General features: G+C 45.0%; 1 protein-coding gene across 3 annotated transcripts in view; it reads right to left on the bottom strand.

Moving 5' to 3' along the window:
• IFT80 (intraflagellar transport 80) overlaps positions 1–23749 on the bottom strand; it is a 188819-nt gene that overhangs the window by 155626 nt on the left and 9444 nt on the right. For all 3 annotated transcript variants that reach the window (XM_073578970.1, XM_073578969.1, XM_073578968.1), the window contains exons 3-4: positions 19848–20070; positions 12738–12848 (exon numbers count right to left, since the gene is read on the bottom strand). In XM_073578970.1, coding sequence (XP_073435071.1) covers positions 12738–12848; positions 19848–20070 — 334 coding nt within the window. The remainder of the gene's footprint in view (positions 1–12737; positions 12849–19847; positions 20071–23749) is intronic.

The raw sequence follows: 23749 nt of genomic DNA, 5'->3' as shown, positions 1-23749 counted from the left end.
ACGAAGGAGTGGCTTCGTAAGAAGCATTTCAAGGTCCTGGAGTGGCCTAGCCAGTCTCCAGATCTCAACCCTATAGAAAACCTTTGGAGGGAGTTGAAAGTCCGTGTTGCCAAGCGAAAAGCCAAAAACATCACTGCTCTAGAGATCTGCATGGAGGAATGGGCCAACATACCAACAACAGTGTGTGGCAACCTTGTGAAGACTTACAGAAAACGTTTGACCTCTGTCATTGCCAACAAAGGATATATCACAAAGTATTGAGATGAAATTTTGTTTCTGACCAAATACTTATTTTCCACCATAATATGCAAATAAAATGAAAAAAAAAAAACAGACAATGTGATTTTCTGGATTTTTTTTCTCAGTTTGTCTCCCATAGTTGAGGTCTACCTATGATGTAAATTACAGACGCCTCTCATCTTTTTAAGTGGTGGAACTTGCACTATTGCTGACTGACTAAATACTTTTTTTCCCCCACTGTATGTACATGCTCAGTAGTGACCAGAGCTGTGGAGATGAATCTATGCTGCACTTTATGTACATGCTCAGTAGCGACCAGTGCTGTGGAGATGAATCTGTGCTGCACTTTATGTACATGCTCAGTAGTGACCAGGGCTGTGGAGATGAATCTGTGCTGCACTTTATGTACATGCTCAGCAGGGACCAGTGCTGTGGAGATTAATCTGTGCTGCACTATATGTACATGCTTAGTAGGGACCAGTGCTGTGGAGATGAATCTGTGCTGCACTTTATGTACATGCCCAGTAGGGACCAGTGCTGTGGAGATGAATCTGTGCTGCACTTTATGTACATGCTCAGTAGTGACCAGAGCTGTGGAGATGAATCTATGCTGCACTATATGTACATGCTCAGTAGTGACCAGTACTGTGGAGATGAATCTGTGCTGCACTTTATGTACATGCCCAGTAGGGACCAGTGCTGTGGAGATGAATCTGTGCTGCACTTTATGTACATGCTCAGTAGTGACCAGTGCTGTGGAGATGAATCTGTGCTGCACTTTATGTACATGCTCAGTAGTGACCAGTGCTGTGGAGATGAATCTGTGCTGCACTTTATGTACATGCTCAGTAGTGACCAGAGTCAAGGGAATTGAGGAGTTGGAGTCGGAGGTTTGGCTTGCTGACTCCACAGCCTTGGTTAACTCATTAGGTACCAATTGTTTGATCGCCAATATCTCTGCAACTGAGAGACAACTTTATCATTAAAAAAATAAAATTTTATTATTATTTTTTATTAAAGCTTTATTCGGCTCTGCAGCCACTATTTCGTGGTTTGTCTAATTAAACATGAAAAATTTGGTGAAACATCCTTTAAATAGTTATATAATTCTAATACAATATGTGCCCTTATCCTCTGGCAGTCAATCCAGTCCTTCGTTTCCGACAGCTTCCATTATGGTCCTGTGCTGAAGACAGTACAGCATTTCTGGTCTATACTTCAGGTACAGAGAAAGGGTCTGGCTAGGCTATTAAAATGAGTAAGCCCAGTTTCATACACTGATCTGGTCATGTCCTGACACATGAAAACCTACATTGTGTTGAGCCTAGGACCAGAAATGAAGATGTCTGGACTAGGACTGCTACTAGAGGATTGGGGCATCCAAAGTAATTGAGCTATATTAGTAAGATACATACCAGTAATTTTTTTTTTTTTTTTTTAAGGTTCATTATGTATTTTTTGGAGCTCAAACTCCTTTAAAGCGAATCTGTCACCAGATTTTAGCTCTGAATCTGAGACCAGCATAATGTAGGGTCCGAGAACCTGATTACAGCGATGTGTCACTTACTGATCTGTTTGCTGTAATTTTGCTAAAATTTCTTTTTAATCTGGTAAAAATCTAGCAGTGCTCAGAATGCCGAGCTGTGTATAACCCCGGCCACAGCACTGATTGGCAGCTTTCTGGATATACTGTGCATTGACCGAAAGCTGCTAATCAGTGATGGGGACAGGGTTATGAAAAAGTAGTTAACTAGAAGGTATGAGACACCTAGTCCAGTAGTAATGATCTCCTGCTGATAAAACACTGTTTGTATTGAAACAGCAACACACAGGGTAATAGTAAGTGACACATCACTAGAATCAGAACATCAGCCCCAGTAATCATGTTACTCGCAGATTACATAGGAAAAACCTGCTGACAGATTCCCTTTGAAAATCAGAAATTAGCTCCGCAGAAGCAGCTGAAAGCATCTCAGATGTGCATTACATCAAGACACGTACCGACAATAGAAAATCAACTATGCAAATGTATTACAGGTATACATGGAGCAATAATTCTGACAGGTGAACAGAACCTTAGAGATGATGTGGAAGATGTGGGGGGACAAGAGAAAAGGGAATATGTCCAGCAGGTCATCCTCTAGCTGAGAAAGCGAATGTAATCTTCTGAATGAATGTGGGGCGGACACTCCCGTCTGCATTACCGTGCTCCACTATTCATTCACGATCAAGTGGTTCACCGGTGTGTCAATTTTCACGTGAATCTTCATTTCAACAGAATCAGTAAAAACAATGAGATCTGCTCTTAATTAGATAGTGAAAATAATGTTTACGGACGCTTTGTAGACAAGGTTTGCAGATTGTGCCATAAAATTCATATTTAGTCTGAGGTTTGTGTCTATTAGGATGTGAGTCATGAGGCTTCAAGTCTGAGAAAAGCAGTGGGCGTAAGGGAAAAATTACGTACAGTCTTCGATACGGTGAGAAAGACTAGCATTGTCTTTAATTAAAGGGACTGTCCAGCCTTGAAAAATATATTGAAAATTGCTTCGAGTGTTTCAAAATGCGTTCAAGCACCTGTTCAGCGATTATGTCGGGGCGCGTGTGCCAGCGGGACCATTGACTGTAATGGTGGCGACAGAACCAACGTGTGCTCTGACGGGCATCATTTTCAGGCATATACACCTACTGGAGACACCCTGACACAGTCTACTATGTCCGAATGTGAGCCCCAGTGCACGCCCGAAAATGATGCACATCAGATATCTGTCGGTAATGTTGTAATATATGTATTGTATTGGCCCAAGGGTTCGCACCGACAGACCCACTGAACACAATGTGACAGCACCCTTAGAATGCTCTAAAATAAACTGAGACATACTCGCCTTCCTGATCCCCATAGGTTCAGTTTCCAAAACTTTCTAATAAGTGCCAGCTAACCACATCACCATTTATCATGGTCACAGTTCAAATCAGCAGCCGGGCAAGTAGGGGATCAGAAAGTATCAAAACTGGAGAAGTGGGGGATCAGTAAGAGACGTATAACTTTTTATACAGTGAAGGAAATAAGTATTTGATCCCTTGCTGCTTTTGTAAGTTTGCCCACTGACAAAGACATGAAGTCTCTAATTTTAAGGGTAGGTTAATTTTAATATTGAGAGATGGAATATCAAAAATAAAATCCAGAAAATCACATTGTATAAATCATAAAAATGTATTTTCATTTTGCAGTGAGAAATAAGTATTTGATCCCCTACCAACCATTAAGAGTTCTGGCTCCTACAGACTAGTTAGACACTCCCAATCAACTTGATACCTGCATTAAAGACAGCTGTCTTACATAATCACTTTTATAAAAGACTCCTATCCACAGACTCAATTAATCAGACTAACCTCTACAACATGGACAAGACCAGAGAGCTTTATAAGGATGTCAGGGACAAGATCATAGACCTGCACAAAGCTGGAATGGGCTAAAAAACCATAAGTAAGACGCTGGGTGAGAAGGCAACAACTATTGGTGCAATAGTAAGAAAATGGAAGAAATACAAAATGACTGTCAATCGATATCGATCTGGAGCACCATGCAAAATCTCACTTCGTGGAGTATCCTTGATCACGAGGAAGGTGAACTTGTTAATGATCTCAAGGCAGCTGGGACCACAGTCACTAAGAAACCCATTTTTAACACATTACACCTTAAAGGTTTAATATCCTGCAGTGCCCGCAAGGTCCCCCTACTCAAGAAGACACATGTACTGGCCTGTCTGAAGTTTGCCAATGAATACCTGGATGATTCTGTGAGTGATTAGGACAAGGTGCTGTGGTCAGATGAAACAAAAATTAAGCTCTTTGGCATTAACTCAACTCACCATGTTTGGAGGAAGAGAAATGCTGCCTATGACCCAAAGAACACTGACCCCACTGTCAAGCATGGAGGTGGAAACATTATGTTTTGGGGGTGTTTCGCTGCTAAGGGCACAGGACTACTTCACTGCATCAATGGGAGAATGGATGGAGCCATGTACCTTAAAATCCTGAGTGACAACCTCCGTCCCTCCACCAGGACATTAAAAATGGGTCATGGCTGGGCCTTTCCCTAGACAATGACCCATAACATACAGCCAAGGCAACAAAGGAGTGGCTCAAAAAGAAGCACATTAAGGTCATGGAGTGGCCTAGCCAGTCTCCAGACCTTAATCCCATAGAAAACTTATGGAGGGAGTTGAAGCTCCGAGTTGCCAAGCGACAGCCTCAAAACCTTAATGATTTAGAGATGATCTGCAAATAGGAGTGGACCAAAATTCCTCCTCACATGTGCGCAAACCTCATCAACTACAAAAAACGTCTGGCTGCTGTGCTTGCCAACAAGGGTTTTGCCACCAAGTATTAAGTCTTGTTTGCCAGAGGGATCAAATACTTATATCTCACTGCAAAATGCAAATAAATTTATATAAATTTATACAATGTGATTTTCGGGATTTTATTTTTGATATTCTCTCAATGCTAAAATTAACCCTTAAAATTATAGACTGTTCATGTCTTTATCAGTGGCCAAACTTACAAAATCAGCAAGTGATCCAGCATTTCCTTCCCTGTATATACAACATATATTAGAAGTCTGAAATGTTCAAGGGACAAGATCTGAAAGCCTAAAACGCGGGAGACATTTATCAATAATTTCATAATTGTCTAGAAATGTGCAAATCGAGAGATACAACATAACATTTTTGCAGCAACTTGCAGGTCATGTTAGACAAGTTTCTAGTCCTTACATATGTCCGTTACATAAGATTGGCTGTCTATGACACCAATATGACATTGACTTTCTATGACATCAATAATTGTTCCGTAAAGTGCCTTGAATTTGTTACATTTCACCACTGATTTTAGCCAGGCTTTTCTACACAAGTGTCGACATCTTTGTAAAAAAATTTCAAAGCACATATTAAACTTAGCACAGGCTAATACAGTACTTATTTGGGGCAATTTTGTAAGAGGTCTAGGGAGCCTTGACTCCGGTCCAAAAAAAAGGAGATTTTTGTGTACTCACCGTAAAATCTCTTTCTCTTAGCCTCTAATTGGGGGACACAGAACCATGGGTGTTATGCTGCTGTCCACTAGGAGGCGACACTATGCATAATCTGAAAGATTAACTATGGCTCCTCCTCTGCAGTATACACCCCTGGACGGCGTCCTCCTTCTCCAGTTTTGTACAAAAGCATTAGGAGGAACATAACAGAAGAAACATAACCATGCCTGTAAGAAGGCTACTATGTACAAGCTCAAAGAAACAATATGAGAACCCAACCGTAACAACGGCCCGTTAAGGGCAACAGGGTGGGAGCTGTGTCCCCCAATTAGAGGCTAAGAGAAAGATTTTACGGTGAGTACACAAAAATCTCCTTTACTCTGTCGCCTTATTGGGGGACACAGAACCATGGGACATCTCAAAGCAGTCCCTGGGTGGGAAGCAATGGATGAATATTGTGCTAGCAGGACCCTAAACTTGGGGCACTGCCGCCTGCAGAACCCGTCTACCCAGGCTCGCGTCCTGCTGAGGACTGGGTATGAACACTGTAGTGTTTTGTAAACGTGAGGCTAGTCCAAGTGGCCGCCTTGCACATTTGTTGTGCCGAAGCCTGGTGCCGAATGGCCCAGGAGGCCCCTACTGCCCGAGTAGAGTGTGCTTGAGCCACCAATGTAGGGACCTCCTGGTTGACGATGTCAACCGGAACTCCCTGTCGAGGGAGAAGGGGTTCCTGTCCCAAGACCTGAGGATGGCTAGTTGAAGAGGCCTGAGGTGAAACTGGGCAAATGGCACTGCCTCCATTGCTGCTGCCATCCTGCCGAGGACTCTCATGGCAAACCGGAGAGATCGGGGAGGATTTCGGAGGAGTGTGCGCACTCCTAGACGGGGGGCCAGTGTCTTGACCTTGGGAAGGAGCACAAGACCCCTGGAGGTGTCGAACAGCATTCCCAGGAAGGTTAGAGTCTGACTCGGGGTAGTCGATGATTTTTGTAAATTGACTAACCATCCCAGAGGACTCAGTGTGTCGATTGTGATTGAGACACTGACCTCGCAGTCCTTGAAGGTGCAAGACTTGATGAGGTCGTCTAGATACGGAACGACTTGAATGCCTCTGGAGTGTAGAATGTCCATGGTGGCTGCCATGACCTTGGTAAACGTTCTTGGAGCCGTGGCGAGTCCAAATGGGAGAACGACAAACTGGTAGTGGTCTTGGTTGACCGCGAACCTGAGAAACCTTTCATGGGCGGGAGCAATTGGTAAGTGGAGATATGCGTCTTGTTTGTCTATGGAGGCAAGGTATTCTCCCTGCTCCATGGATGCTATGATGGACCGGAGGGACTCCATGCAAAAATGACGGACCCGTACATATTTGTTGAGCTGTTTTAGGTCTAGTATGGGCCTGACGCTTCCTCCTTTGTTGGGAACTACAAATAGATTGGAGTAGAACCCTCGGAATCTTTCGTTCGAGGGTACCGGTACTATGACTCCTGCTTGAAGGAGAGAGGAGACCGCTTGGTGGAAGGCACGGGCCTTGTCTGGTGGTGTTGGTGGAGTAGAGAGGAAGAACCGGTTCGGCGGAGTGGAAGTGAACTCTATCTTGTATCCGGAAGACACTATTTCCCTTACCCACCTGTCTTCTGTAATAGGCAGCCAGACTTGCTGAAAGAGTAGAAGTCGCCCGCCTACTGGTGGGATGTCTTCCGGAGTTCGTGAGTCATGATGAAGCAAAGTTCTGAGGTTTTCCTCCCTTGGGTTTCGCTTGGCCTGCTTTTGACTGCCAAGTCCTGTCCGGTCTCTGCGCCGTCCGTGAGTTTTCCCTGCGTGGAGAGCGGTTACGATTTTGCGCTGGGCGCGCGACGGACCAGCCCGAAGAATTCCGAAAGGATCGGAATCTTGTTTGGTTTCGCCGTTTAAACGTGCGATTAGGTTTCAGTTGAGGGAGAGAGGTACTCTTACCCCCAGTGGCATTGGATATCATTGTGTCCAACTTTTCGCCGAAAAACCTTCCACTGAGGTACGGAAGATGGGTGAGGGACCTCTTTGAGGCCGCATCAGTTTTCCATTCCCGCTGCCAGAGGATACGCCGAATCGTAATGGCGTTTGCCGCTATCCCCGCTAGACCTCTTGTTGAGTCTAGGGCTGCATGAAGCATGTAGTCTGCTACTACTGCTATTTGAACCGCTTGGTCCGAGAGCCCAGGATTTGAAGCTTGAAGCCCCTCCTGCAGTTTTTTGGCCCACGCCAGGATGGCCTTGGCCGCCCAAACTGAAGTGAACGCAGGGGCTAGGGAGGCCCCTGCCGCTTCGAAAATGGAACGAGCCATGCGTTCTACTTGGCGGTCTGCTGCGTCCCTGAGGGTTGAGCTATCTGGCAGTGAGAGTAGGGTCTGTGCTGCTAGTCTAGATACCGGGGAGTCCACTTCAGGTGGATCTGTCGACACTTTGGTGTCCTTCTGAGAGAAGGGGTACTTCGCTTCCAGATATTTGCGATTGGCAAATTTTTTCTCGGGCTGCGAAAACTGCTTAGTAAGTATCGTTTGAAACTCATGGTGATTAAGGAAGACCTTAGGCGGTTTCAGAACACTTTCAAAGCAAATCTTATGTTCTGGGGCTTCCGGGGCTGGATCTGAAATTTCCAGCACCCGATGGATGGCAGAAATTATGTCCTCAACCAGCGCTTTATTGCTAGGGGGACAAGGTACCACGGACCTCTCCGTTTCGTTGTCTGAGTCGGAGTCACAGATGCCTTCCGAATCCTGTGTATCGCCAAGACGTTCCCTGGTGAGCGATGTGAGGCGGAGGTCCTCTGTGGTAGGGGATCTCTGTGGAGAACTGCATTGTCCGTCACTGATAGGGGACTGCCTAGGTGACCTGGAATGACGGTGCCTCTCCCTGGGGGGGGGGGGGGATGACCGTGTGCTATAGGACGACGCAGGTGATCGCGACCTGTGGGTCCGTTTACGTCTGTGAGAGTCGGAAATAGCATGTTCCTGAGACGAGCTGTCCATTTGCTGGGTAACGTTCACAGCGGTGCCACGACCCTGCAGAGCTTGCAGCAATGTAGAGGTTAAGTTATCTATGGACTGTGTCATAGACTGAGTAGCCCATTCCAGCGTGGCATCTGATACTGAAGCATTGGTAGGGACTCCCTGGGGTTCTGACCCAGAGTTCTGAAGGAAATCCCGGCAGTGCGGATACGTGCTGCCACTGGGGAGAGTGGTTTTGCAGGCTGTGCAGAATGTATAGAAACAGTCCTGCCTGGTTCTTTCTTGAGCCTGGCATAGTGCACAGACGCTGGCTCTCAGGGATGCTACAAGGGTGGCTACGCAGAGAAACTCACAGAGAGCCGTATAGGTAATCTGGATTCACAGCTGAGTAAAGAGAACCCAGCTGTGATCTTACCCCACCAGTGTGCTCATAGGTCCAGCGCCGACAATTCACAGTTCTGTGCCCCCCGGAGACTGCTGTGGTTCTCCTGCTTGCTGTATGCTTCCGTTGTGGGATATGGCCTGCAGCCAAAAAATGGCCACCAGGACGCTGAGGAGTGTCATTTTAGTCATCCAGGGGGTGGGCCGGGGGGGGAGCGGAGAAAAGGCGGCGGCTTCAGCTAGGCCGAAGCCGTGGTCTCAAGTAGAGATCTGATGCCCAGAAGGGCTCCAGGGCGGCGCGGTAGTCCAGGAAGGGGTCGGATCTGCACCACACCCCTGGAATGGGTGACTGGGTCGCGGTGAGAGCAGCAGGGGTAGTGGTTCCTGATTGGGGGTCCCTGTGAGGCCTATGGGGTCGCTGCTGCTGCTGCAGAGACAGGGGCGCAGGGAGCCCTGTCTCTGCTGTGCCATGTCTGCTTGCACCCTCCCCCGGCCGCAGCAGGATCCCACATCTGGTCTGGGGTCCCTGGTGCAGACTGCTACCTATTCACCGACCCTACCTGAGGTGTCTCAACCTAATACCCCCTGAGGAGGATTAGGGAGGGTGCGTCTGTCACCGTCAGGGGGTCTTCATCCTCGCCTCGACCTCAACCCAGACCCCAAAGGGGTGGGGGAAGGAGGGGGGTCTCAACTTCGGACCAGTACCCGAGGGACTGGGAAGGAGTGACATGGGGAATAGCCATCTCCACTTCAACTGGGCACCCCTAAAAAGGGGGCCAAGGAAGGAGCCATGCCGGGAGTCTCGCTGGAGACCCACTTTTCTTCATCTGTATCCGGCGGAAAAAGAAAAACCGGAAAAAAGGTGTGCCTCCTTGCGACACTAAGCAAAAACTGGAGAAGGCGGACGCCATCCAGGGGTGTATACTGCAGAGGAGCCATAGTTAATCTTTTTCAGATTATGCATAGTGTCGCCTCCTAGCGGACAGCAGCATAACACCCATGGTTCTGTGTCCCCCAATGAGGCGACAGAGTAAAAAGTCTGTTTCTCAGCTATATACTGTAAAGAAGTTAAAGCTCAGGCTTAAGAAGCTATAATTGTTTAGCATTCATGATCACCAGCAATCCGCATACATTAATGAGATGGACAGGTTAGTTAAACCTGCGATATAGTTTAGTGGATTTGCTTGCTCAGAAGGTCAGAGATGATCAGGCCTTTCCCCTGTGGGCTGTCAGCAAATACATAGATTTTAGATTAAAGGTTAAAATTAATCTGTTAGGGGAGACTGGATGAAATTCTATTTCCTAAAATCTAAATAATTACTTAAATCCTTGATTTTAATTTTCTTATTGATAATAGATATTGTTTGGTAGCATTATTACATCAGTGTGGTTTCCTCCATCTATTAACCTACCTAAACAGGATATTTCCATTTCCGTGTCTTGTACTACCGTAAGTCCCAGGCACTACACCCGCTGTCATGTGGTCATATTTGACTGGGACTTTTCCTTCACTTCCTGTATCCTCACTCACTTCCTTATGTCACCTTTAACTGAAAAACATTTCCAAAATCTGATCTTTTCTTAACTTTGAAACTGGAAAAACTATCAGGGTCGCTCTGTTCCATTCTCATTTTGACTACTGCAACTCTCTAGCAATGAGTCAGTTTCTCTCACTAAACTCTCCCTTTCTCCAATATATCCTGAATGCAGCAGAATGGGTCATATTTTTGTCCAGCCATTAAACAGATGACTCTACGCCGTTCCAGACATTGCACTGGTTGCTCATCTGCTACAGAATACAACATAAACGTATCATACTCACCCACGAAGCTCTCAACAATGCTGCACTACCCAACAGCTCATTATTTATCTCTTTCTACTACCCCATATGTTCTGCTAATTATCGAAAACTAACATCTTCCATGATCCGACCCTCCAACTCCTTTCACAAGATATTGCTTGTGCTGCACCAGTTCTCTGGAATGCACTATCCCACAAAATCAGTTTCTTTCTCAGCATCCACAGCTTTGATCTAACAAATACATCTGTTAAAATACCACTCAGCTGTTTTTTTATTTTTTCAGCAATGGAGTGGCAATTTAAATGTAAGCCCCCTGCCATACACTCACCCTCCAGCGGTTTCACTGTTTTTCGGTGCTGGCTCGGTCCCTCGGCAACATCTTGTGACAGCAGCTCCTAACTGTCCAGAACTCAGATGCTACTTCACAAGCTCTCAATACAAGTCTATAGAAGCCAGAAGAAAGCTCTCAGACTTGAATTGATAAGGGACCTCCACACAGATCCATGAAACACTGGAGCTGCAGGCAGGTTCACTTTTCGCTGGAGACTAAAGGGAGCTGCGGCAAAATCAGATGAAAACGCTGGAAGATGTGTATGAGACAGAGGACTTGCATTTAAAGCACCACTCCAGCAGCGCAAAAAAACACAATAGTATGTAAATACATACTGCTGCCATATGTGCCTGTGAGTGGCGCCATCGCTGCATGCTCTGTCCACATCACGTGACCCTGGCTGCAGTCGCTGCTGAAATCTGCTGAGGTCACGTAAACTTTCAGACTTCCTTGATTCGCTTAGGCCAGTCGCACCCCCCCCCCCCCGATTGACTGGGCTGTGGGTGGCGTTACACTGCACGCTTTCCCTCTCTCCTCTGCTCTCATTGGCAGCAAGCGCTTGCTGGATACTGGGCTGTGAAACGCACAAAAATTACAAAAATACTTATTTAAAAAGGTGCAAATCGATGGGCGCATTATACAATGTAGGAGACCATCTCTTTAAAGCAAACCTGTCAGTATGATTTTGCTAAGTAAACTACAGGCATTGTCAGGTTGGCAATGTTACACTGATTAAAATGATACCTGGAGTGAAGAAATCCGTTTTATGGTTTTTGTGTAATCAGTGTTAGGCCGGGATCACACATGCGAGGAATACGGCCGAGTCTCGCATGTTAATGCCCGGCACTGCGATCAGAGTGTGAGGCTGCATAGCAATACATGGAGCCGCACACTCCGCTCCTGAGTGCCGGCGGCAGTGCCGGATATTACCATGTGAGACTCGGCCGTATTCCTCGCATGTGTGATCCCGGCCTTAGAAGTTTTCAGTTAATGCTATACCCTTGATTTGGGGCTGGACTATAGGCAGAGTCTGATCTTGGTGCTCTAGGCCAGAGAAAACAAGCGAAAACCTGCCCACAGGCCACCCAAAGCACAAACATGTCCCTCATCGTAGACACAGAGTGTTTGTGTTTCAGGGTGGCCTGTGGGCAGTTTTTTCCTTGGTTTATCTGACTTAAGGCCCTGTCTCACATAACGAGATCGTTAGCGAGATCGCTGAAACATCACAGATTTTGTGATGCAACAGCGACCTCGCCAGCGATCTCGCTATGTGTGACACATAGCGGCGACTGGCACCCCCGCTGGATATTGCTGATCGTGCTCGAATGTCCTAGGCAATTTTTTGATCGTTGGCGTCCCGCTGGCCAGCATGCATCACCGTTTGACGCCGACAAGCGACCTTGTTGGCGACGCAGAACTCAGGGACACAGGCGGGAGTTGTCAGAATAGCTGCTGTGTGACAAGGTCACAACTACCGCCGAGGTCGTTATACGGATCGCCGTATCGCTGCTGCGTCGTTGAATAGATCTCCCTGTTTGACAGCTTACTAGCGAACATGTAGCGACGTACCAGCGATCCTTACCAGGTCGTATCGTTGTCAGGATCACTGGAGCGTCGCTATGTGAAACGGGACCCTGAGAGTAGGAAGATAAGACGCTGCCTACAGTCCCGCCTCAGAATACGAGAATCTCATTAACTGAAAACTTCTAACATTGATTACACATGAACCACAAGACAGATTTCTTCATCCCAGGTATCATTTTAATCAGTTTAACACTGCCAACCTGACAATGCCTGTAGTTTACTTAGCAAAATCTTGCTGACAGGTTCGCTTTAAGTGCTGTGGAATATGCGACAGATATAAAAATAAAAGATTATTTATTCGTTATGGTGAGAGATTTTTGCACTTATATACACATACTGTTAACAGTATTGCAGTAGGTGATCTAGAGTAGCCACATTTTACCTGTCACCAGTGCTGTTCCATCATAATTCCAGTGACCAGCAAGCACCGCTCCAGAATGAGCCTCCACACTTTTCTCAACTCTTCCCAACTTAGAAATCAGATGGAATTTTCCTAAAAAAATAAATAAATAAATAAATAAAAACAGTGGGAGGATAAGGCAAATCAGACAAATGTGAGGCTGTTGAGTTCAGGTCAGGAGATCTATGGCCAGTTGGTGCACTGAGACTTGTACTCGGCCTGCAAAACATGGACGCATGAATCTGGCCTAAGACTATGAAGACAATACCACACAAGGACATCAATATAGAGGGAGTGATATATTCTGGACTTACCGGGTACTCTTGAGGTGATCAAAGATATTAGTCAAATGTAACCAAACCAGACAATTTTGGAAGGATTAGCCAACTGTCCAATGTCTGCGAGGGTGCACCAACTTTCCCCTGATGTCAGATGTTGAGATATTGAAGGAGGAGTCACTTCACCAGGTCTGACCCTTTGTTCTCACGGGGAATAAACCATTGCCAGAGGTGTCTCAAAAATGCTAATCACCTCTCCCCAATGAGAAAACATGCAAAAACCTAGTTGGCACTGCGGTTTAGGAACACTGTTCAGGGGATATTAAGGTAGCCAACAAGTACACAGCCATTAAGTAGGGTCCAGATACTCATGCCTCTAGTACAGTGTCATAGAATCATAGTAGAGTTGGAAGGGACCTCCTGGGCCATCTGGTCCAAACCCCGGCTCAAAGCAGGATTCGCTAAATCATCCCAGACAGATGTCTGTCCAGCCTCTGTTTGAAGACTTCTATTGAAGGAGAACTCACCACCTTTCGTGGCAGCCTGTTTCACATTGATCACTCTGTCAAAAAGTTTTTTCTAATATCTAATCTGTGTCTCCTCCCATTCAGTTTCATCCCATTGCTTCTAGTCTTTCCTTGTGCAAATGAGAATAAAGATGATCCTTCTACAATGTGACAGCCCATGAGATTTTTGTAGACAGCTATTCAGTCTCCTCTCAGTCTTCTCTTTTGCAAGCTAAACATTCCCAAATCCTGCAACCTTTCCTCATAAGACAGGGTTTGCAGACCGGTCACCATTCTGGTCGCTCTTTTCTGAACTTGCTCCAGTTTGTTGATGTCTTTTTAAAATGTGGCGCCCAAAACTGGACACAGTATTCCAGATGAGGTCTAACCAAAGAGGAGTAGAGGGAAATAATGACTTCACATGATCTAGACTGTATGCTTCTGTTAATACATCCTAGAATTGCATTTGCCTTTTTTGCTGCTGCATCACACTGTTGACTCATATTCAGTCTGTGATCTATTAGTATACCCAAGTCTTTTTCACATGTGCTGTTGCTTAGCCCTATTCCTCCCATTCTGTATATGCTTTTTTCATTTTTATTGCCCAGATGTAGTACTTTGCATTTTTCCCTGTAAAAAACCCATTCTGTTAGTTGCTGCCCACTGCTCCAATTTATTTACATCTTTTGGAATCCTTTCTCTCTTCTCTAGTATTAGCTATCCATCCTAGCTTTGTGTCATCAGCAAATTTAATCAGTTTACCCTCAATTCCGTCATCTAAATCGTTGATAAAGATGTTGAACAATACCAGGCCCAGGACAGAGCCCTGTGGTACCCCACTTGAGACACTCTTCCAACTGGACGTGCAGCCATTTACGACCACTCTTTGGGTCCGATCACTAAGCAAGTTATGAATCCACCTAACAGTTTCCATTTCATACTTAGTCATTTTTTTCAATTATTATTATGCATTTATATAGCGCCATTTATTCCATGGTGCTTTACATGTGAAAAAGGGGAAATATAGACAAGTATAATAAACATGTGTAAGACAAGGGACACACAAGTACATAAGGAGAGGGGACCCTGCCTGCGAGGGCTCACAGCCGACAGGGATGGGTGAGGATACAGTAGGAGAGGGTAGAGCAGGTCGGGCGGTGGTTCAGTAGACCGAGGATCATTGCAGGCTGTAGGCTTGTCGGAACAGGTGGGTCTTCGGGTTCTTCTTGAAGGTTTCCGTTGATGGTGAGAGTCTGATGTGTTGCATCAGAGAGTTCCAGAGTATGGGGGAAGCACGGGAGAAGTCTAGTATGCGGTTGTGGGAAGAAGAGATAAGGGGAGAGTAGAGAAGGAGATCTTGAGAGGATCGAAGGTTGCGTGCAGGTAGGTACCTGGACACCATGTCACAGATGTATGGAGGAGACAAGTTGTGGATGGCTTTGTAAGTCATGGTTAGGGTTTTGAATTGGAGCCTCTGGGCAATAGGAAGACAGTGAAGGGCCTGGCATAGGGGGGAGGCTGGGGAATAGCGGGGAGACAGGTGGATTAGTCGAGCAGCAGAGTGCAGAATGGAATGGAGTGGTGCCAGAGGGGAAGCCAGAGAGTAGGAGGTTGCAGTAGTCGAGGCGGGAGATAAGAGCATGCACTAGTGTTTTTGTGGTTTCGTGGTTGAGGAATGAGCGGATCTGGGATAATATTTTTGATATTTTCAATAAGGATTGTGTGAGATATTTTGTCAAATGCTTTGCTGAAGTCAAGATATACTATATCTACAGCATTTCCCTGATCCACCCAATCAGTGATTCTGTCATAGAAGGAAATTAAGTTAGTCTGACATGACTTATTAGTTACAAACCCATGCTGACTGAGTTTAATCACTTAATTCTTATCCAGGTACTTACATACATGTTGTTTAATAATTTGTTCAAAGATCTCTCCTGGTATAGAAGTCAGACTCACTGGCCTATAGTTGCCTGGGTCCACCTTCTTCCCCTTTTTGAAGATAGGAACAGCATTTGCTCTTCTCCAGTCTTCTGGGACTTCTCCTGTTCTCCAAGAATTTTCAAAGATTATGGAGAGGGGTTAAAAAATTTCTTCTGCTATCTCCTTCAGTACTCTGGTGATGTAATTCATCTGGCCCTGGAGACTTGAATTCATTTATGTTAGCTAAGTGCTTCCTCACTAGCTTTCTGTTTATAGATATCCTGGATTCTTCTATTCCCTTAATAGGACAGTGAAGAACAGCTGATGTTACATTTCCTTTCTGAGAGAAAACAGATGCAAAATAGGAATTTAAAAGTTTGGCCTTCTCTACATCCTGTCTTACCATTTTATCATTTTCATCCTGTAAAAATCCGATAGCATCTTTGACTTTTCTTTTACTTTTGACATATCCCCAATATCCTTTATTATTGAATTTGACGTCTCTTGCAAGCCTCAATTCATTGTCAGCTTTAGATAATCTGATTTGTGCACTGCAGGTTCTGCAGACAGCATTATATTTTTCTTTAGATATGCCTCCCTCTTTCCATTTTATGAACATTTCTTTCTTCATTTTTAGCATGTGCTTAAGTTCTGTGTTCATCCATCCTGGTTTCCTTAAATGCTTCCTATTCTTCCCTCTTTTCGGAATTGTTAACAACTGTGCTTTGAGAATTTCATTTTTCAAGATTTCCCATCCTTCCTGGACATTTTTGTCCTTAAGGATATCCAGCCATTGGATCCCTCCAATTCTCTTTCTGAGTCCCTTAAAATCTGCCTTTCTGAAATCTAACCTTGATGTCTGAGTCTTCACAGGTCTTCCTCCTCTAGTTATCCAAAATTCTAAAATAGCATGGTCGCTACCTCCTAAGATCCCAGCCACTTTTACCTCCTCAACCATTTTCTCCCTGTTTATGAGGATTAGATCCAAGGTAGCAGATCCCCTTGTTTTTTCCCTCTACCTTTTGGAAGATAAAGTTGTCAGCAAGAGAGGATAAGAATTTCCTTGACTTGATAGTTTTGCCTGAGAGAGATTCCCAACAATTGTCTGGATAGTTGAAATCTCCCATGACAACTATGTCATATTTTTTGGAGAACTTGGCCATTTGATGCATAAAGAGTTCATCCATATCTTCAGCTTGCACAGGCGGCCTGTAGTAAATGCCTACAATGGTGTCCTTTCCATTGTTCTGTCCTTGTATTCTTACCCAAACAGTTTTCACAGAACTCCCATTCTCTGAAGCTTCAATCTCTGTGCAGATATACGCGTTTCTAACATACAATGCGACACCTCCTCCTCGTTTATCAAGTCTGTTTCTTGCAAATAAGTTGTATCCTTCTAGCCTTGTATTCCAATCATGTGTATCGTCCCACCAAGTTTCAGTGATTCCAATGACATCATACTTCTTTTCCTGTGTTAGTAGTTCCAATTCTCCTTGTTTGTTGCCCATGCTTTGTGCATTAGTGTAGAAACATTTTAGTTTGTGATTGGTTTCTCTTTCTCCAATATTTTTATTATTTAGATTCTTTTGTCTTTGTTCTTTCCTCCCACTTCTAATACCAGAGTTCTCAATAGCATTTGTCAGGTGTATGGCTTTTTATGGCCTTTTGCTTCCCTTCCCACATTGTTCTAGTTTAAAGCTCTCCTGATGAGTGTAGCAAGGCGACTTCCAAATACATGTTTTCCAGTCTTCGTAAGGTGCACCCCATCTCTAGCAAGTAGTCCATCGTATAGGTAATTCACTCCGTGATCCAGAAATCCAAATCCTGACGGCACCATCGACGTAGTCAGTTGTTCAGCTGCAGAATCTTATTCCACCTCCTTGTTCCATAGCCATCCACTGGGAGCATGGAAGAGAAGACCACCTGCGCTCCCAGTTCTTTCACTTTCTTGCCTAAATTTTCAAAGTCTCTGCAGATGGTTTCCAGGCCGTTTCTTGCTGTGTCATTTGTCCCCACATGTATTAGCAGGAATGGGTGATCATCTGTAGGTCTGAAGAGTCCCGATATCCTGTCAGACACATCTTTACTTTTTACACCTGGAAGACAGCACATTTCTCTTGTAGTTATATCCGGTCTGCAGATAGCGGCATCTGTTCCTCTCAACAGGGAATCCCCCATGACCACCACTCTCTGTTTCTTCACAACATTTTTCTTTCTCCATCCAGGAGGATTCTGAAGACGTACAAGGTTGCTGCTTGTGTGCAAAGTCTTATCCTGATGTATTTATTCATCGTTCTCCTGCGTGAGAGCCTGGTACTGGTTCCTGAGCAGTATGGGCGCTGACTGCCTCCCGATCCTCCTGCTTCTCTGGGTCACATGTCTCCAATCCTCTGTTTCTTCAGGTGCACTTCGAATTTCTTCTCTTTCTGTAACATGAAGAGATAATTCTGCTCTGTCTAAGAACTCTTCACCTTCCTTAATGATCTTCAATGTAGCTAACCTCTCTTCGAGATTTTGCAACTTTTCCTCCAACAGGGACACAAGTTTGCATTTGTGGCATGTGAAGTTTGGCTTTTCCACTGGTAAGTCTGTGAACATGTAGCAAGAAGTGCAGCTCACCAAATGGCTCCTGGCCTCTTCCATATTGTTACTGTTAAAGAGATTTCAATGATTTCCTCAGGACTCTTCCCCTGGTTTACCGATTTCCACTTTTCAGCTGCAACGACCAAAATCCAGTGATCGTTGAGCTCGCGGAGACTCTTCACTTATCCCAGAAGGCACTGGGGATATGCAAATGATCTCCTCAGGACTCTTCCCCTGTCTGACAATTACATCCCGATGACATCCCCGAATTACTAATTGTGAGATCAGGAGATATTGTTCTTGAACAAGGGGACTGGTTCACACATCCACATGACCCTGCCAGCCAATCACACCCCTCCTTGGCAATGGTAAGGTTATATGGCAAGCGATTGGCTGCAGCAGTCACGTCACTAAAGAATAGATAAAAGAACAATGAGCACCAAAGTAGCAGATGTATTTGAGAAGCGGAGGGACACAACAGGTGAAAAAAGGTTTATATTATTACTTTAAAAGGAATCTGTCAGCAGGTTTAAGATATTTAATCTGAGTGCATCATAATGTAGGATTAGATAGTACAATTTCATGGATGAGTCACTTGCTCAGCAGGTTGCTGTAGGTACAATGCAGTCAGTGTTTTATCAGCAGGAGATTATCACTACAGGACTAGATGTCACATGCAAGCCAGTCCAGCTAATCAGTGAAACTCCCACCCCTACCACTGGCAATACACAACACACAAGAAGCTGACAATCAAAGGTGTCAGCGGGGTTATACACACTGCAGGATTCTCTAGAGCAAAGGAAGCAGTGATTCCTTCAAAACTACACCAAGCAGCCCACTAAGTGACACACTGCTAGATTCAGGCTCTCTGTCCCAACAACATGCTGCTCTCAGATTCCATAAAAAAACGGCAGATTTCCTTTAAAGCCTTTATTAACCCAAAGGGCATGTCAGTGGTGAATAGGACTTATGCACGATAAAATGTGGTGTAAAGAGTTTCCTTCGGTAAAGATTTCTATATGTACTGCCATTTCTCCTGATTGCCCCCTACACTTGTATGATAGGATTGGCCAAGTGTGCATGTGTCCTCAACGACCAAAGAGCAATATGCCGAGGTCAGACCCCATAGAGGTGGCTCATGTGAGAACAAAGGTTCAGATGTGCCGAAATCCTACATGCTGGATCCTTTTTTCCCTGGGAGATCTACAATTAGGAGAGAGTTGGGACATCAACAGATAATGTATATGGCCACCTACCTGCTCATAGTGCAGTACACAGGCGCCAGCTGTAGGAACCTGCATAGCCACAAGAACATGACACTGGAAATGCCACATGTAAAATTACCACTATAGCTGTGTGACCAGATTATCTGAGTGAGAGAAACACTTTAGAATGGTCACAGCAAACAAAAAAACATTTGCTTGTTCACACATCAGAGAAGTAAAAACTATATGTGCAGAAATGCGGATTACCAGTATCTTTAAAACTGGAGGAAAGATTTACATGTGTGCAGAGAATAAATAAAAAAAATCTATAATAATAGCAATACTAATAACAGGAAACCGCTGATCAGAATGGGTGTGGGTGACAAGAGGGATTTTCTGTACCATTTTTACATTTCACTAATTGATCGGGGGTATGCGCAAGCTTCGAAATTTTTTTATGCAAGTACATATAAGGATCTGTTTCGTTTGTGTGGATGAACATCACTCAGACTGGTCATATATACTGTCAAAGTTTGACCTTGGAAAGCGCTGCAGGCCACATAATGCCCGGGCGCAGCATATGGCGGAGATACTCACCGTCAGAACTTGTAAGCACAAACATATCAGACTGCCCTTGCTTTTTGCTTCCCACATTTCTGGGGAACCAGTGAAGGTCAATCGGAAACGTATCATCTGGAAGTTTTACAACCAAAGAGGTCTCGCCGTTTAGTAAGTTCCACTTCAAAATCTGGTGGTCATCACTGCAGGAGTAGAGCTCGTCAGCCGAGGTCCATCCCACACAGCTAACCAGCTCCTTATGTACAGAGGAATTAAGGAGTTTAACATATGGTCTTCAAAAAAAAAAAAAAACCCTGGACACGTAACTCGCAGAAGATCTGGCTTGAAAGGATCACTTTTTCTCCATCATTTCTCTCATTTTAAAGTGTAAAACAACCTCTATACAGTATCTGCACGGCTTGTCAATATATACATTCAGTGCCAGGAAAATAAAGACGATTGCAATCTTGGGGTGCAGAAATATTCCCGATTACTGTACTTTACTTCCATCCTTTTTTTAGGGTTAGGTGAGCAATTCTGATAATGCAGCATGCCAGCGCCCACCAGTTGGACAGAAATACCATATGATGCCAGTACAGCAGACAAGACGAGGCACATCATTATAAGAGACCTGACTCAGCGGTACTATGAAACCACCGGCCCCCGAGCCGTCTCCGATCCTTCCCTCCTCTTGCTCCCATAAGACTGCACAGGGAAATTACCGTAGTACAGGAAACATTACTGACAGAGGGAAGATGAGGATTTCCAAAGCCAGACTATCAGGTAAATTCCCCGTAAGCCATGTTCACACTAGAATTCAGAAAAACAGAACTTGTGCAAAAATAAACCATAGTCTTAGAGACTAAATACCTGAACCAAACATACACATGATGTATATTGAGCTACTGTTTCCAGCCAATACTTTTCCATATTGAGCACATTGAGACCAATGCTGCCAGATCCAATGCTTGAGATCCAAGTGCCAGGGCTGTGGAGTTGGAGCCAATTTTGGTGGACTCGGAGTCGGTGTAATTGAAATTGAGGAGTCGGAGGTTTGGCTTACCGACTCCACAGCCCTGCCAAGTGAGCGACAGTATCCATGCTGCTGGCAAAAGCCACACAGCTACTGTATGGGTCATACATGCAGGGCTATGGAGTTGGAGTCGGAACCTATTTTGGTGGAGTCGGTATCATGGAAATTGAGGAGGTGGAGTCGGAGGTTTGGCTTACCGACTCCACAGCCCAGGTATGAGGGAGTCGGAGTCATGGAAATTGAGGAGTCGGAGTTGGAGGTTTGGCTTGCCGACTCCACAGCCCTGCATAAACCCCTCATACACAATGGCCACTACAAGGCACTAACATCAATTATACCGATCTATAAAAAAAACTCACTTTCCTTTCCATGTGGTTCAAGGGGAAAAGCAGAGAACAAAATAAGTAGGACCCTGTCACGACACAGCTATCAAGTGACCTGGAACCAGGGGCTCCTTACCTGGCCCTAACCCTAGGGGTGCTCTAGCTCGCCCTGTTCCCCATGATACTTCACATGGCAAAGACGCTGGGGCCTCCGCCCTTGCCGTATCTCCTAAGTTAGCCCTTTGTCTGTCTGCTTCCCCCACCCAGGGAAGCGGGGGTGCTACTGTGCACCCAAGTACACCCAACAAACAAGGAAACAGAGACAAGGGTAAACTGAAAACTTCACACACACAAAATATTCACTCACATATAACGGAGGAATCCACTGCGGTGTATAGGAAGGGGAAGAAAGCAAAACAGGGAAGGATAAGATATTATCAAGGGTACAAACCAAACAGTCACTTATAACTCCTCCAGCAGCTATCCTTCTCATACCAGCTTCTCTCCCTCCTACTGTCATGAAGTAAGTGATAACTCTGACAAGGACTATGTAACAGAGCCCAGATTTTATAGGGGAAAGGAGTGGCTAACCGAGCACAGGAATTTCCAACATGGCCGATTAACCCTTGTTCTGCTGGAAGAAATAAGTGCATTCAATAAACCGGAGACGTGCTTCTTCTCAGCAGCGGAGTAAGAGCAACCAAACGCTGCAGTCTGGCTCCGCTCCGGCAACCCCGTGACAAACCCTTTTTGCAGTCTAGTACTACTTTAAAAACATTGGGGACAAATTAGGGCTTGCTGATACCAAAGAATAAAAAAGAATTAGGTGACATACTATGGAATATAGCAAATTGTAGGAAAAAAAAAAAAGATCCAGAGCACACACCAATTATTATACACAGATTTCCTGTGGCTAAGAAACAAAATTTCAAAACTGAACATGTTCTGAGCCCACTGCCATGTCACGGCAGACATCTATAGTGGTTCCTTCTCCATTCGATGTAGCAGCCCAGAGCTGGAGGGGTTTTGCCCGGCAGAATGGGCTATTTGGGCACCTGGGTTGTTACTCCATAGGTGCAGAGGCGATGGTTGCTGTATGGTGAAAACCCAACCATCCTATCTCTAATACAAATGGTCCAGACCGGCCCCATCGACCATATCTAGGTATTTGATTTATTTTAGAGATGCTGTTACTTTTTTTTTTCTGTAAAAATTAAGCGCAGCAGCATTCCGATGGAAGATCCAATGTAAGCGTGACCCTGGACTAACTGCACCTTTGGGCCACCTTTGCCCCAGGTAGAATTAGCATGATTTCCCACAATTGAGTGCTGGAAAAAAAATTTTTCTATGTGCCCAACCAGCTAATACTGAAACTCAGCATTGCTTCCAAGCCAAGATGGCCAGCACTTGTCAATCCCTAAGTGACAGTAAGCTTCCTAACTTTTTATGCTAATTTAGATTTGGAAAAAGCACAGAGTGTATAAAGGTGTCACATAATAGGTCTTTGTCGGGTATTGCATACAGTGCGACAGGTAGAAGGTAGCTATGAAGGTCAGGCTCCATTACCACAGCTGGGACCTCGGAGAGGTCATAACGCAGTCACTGCAGCGGAGCATAATAGGACAGTCATTACAACACTCCACCTTTATTTGCTCTGCAGTCTAAACCACGTCCGCTCATTCCTTTACAGTTCAGGAACAATCATCTTAAACATAAGATGAGCAAGTCACTTTATTTCTTACATTATGCAAGAGCACGTATAGGCTAAAAGAGCGGGGTATTCGTCACCAACATGGCAAGGAATTATGTCTATGCTAGTGAACAATGCCAAGATGGACGCTGTTCTCTACCACTTTTCTAAGATGAGATTTGGCGGAAACCAGGACAAAGACCACAGGCCTCTTTCTGACAAAATAATACTTGTGTTGGGAACTTTTAGACATACGGCTTCATGATGAATTTCACTTTTCTCTATTACAATTATGCCACAATTCGGTCTGTCCATTTTAAGATCATAAAGATCTTCTAAGACAAGTGTACAACCTGCAGCCTACAATGCCATTCTGTGTGGCCCCGATTCACCAGGGAACATTACACCCGACACCCCAAGCGCTCTGCTGCTATCTACTCCAGTAGCAGCAGCCACATGATATAGTGTACAGAGCCACCACAGCACGAGATCAACCCCATGCCCGTGGAGGCGGTGTCGGAATAAAATGGACACACTCCTATAAGGCCTGTTTCACACTTCCGTTTTTGATCATCAGTCAAAATCCGCCGGTTTTTGAAAAAAACGGATCCGTCATTTTTTTGGGCGGATCCGTTTTTTTCCCCATTGAGTTGCATTACAGGCGGATCTTGACGGATGGCCATCCGTTGGATCCGTTTTTTTGCAGATACGCCAAATTTTTTGGATCCGCCGACATGCCTGGTCGGACCCTGCAACGTTTTTTTTGCTGCAGGATCCGCATTTTACAGTGCGCATGCCCAGAGAAAGGAAGTCAGCCAGGAATTTAACCCTGAAATCCTTTCTGGCGGACAAAAAAAATTCTCATTCTCTCTCTCTCTCGGGCAGCGGTTCCTTT

Source organism: Dendrobates tinctorius, unplaced genomic scaffold, assembly GCF_039654945.1.
Source record: "Dendrobates tinctorius isolate UK_male_01 unplaced genomic scaffold, ASM3965494v1 ptg000060l, whole genome shotgun sequence".
Classification (NCBI taxonomy): Eukaryota; Metazoa; Chordata; class Amphibia; order Anura; family Dendrobatidae; genus Dendrobates; species Dendrobates tinctorius.
The sequence above is the reverse complement of the archived record's forward strand: the minus strand, read 5'-3'. Positions and strand labels throughout refer to the sequence as shown.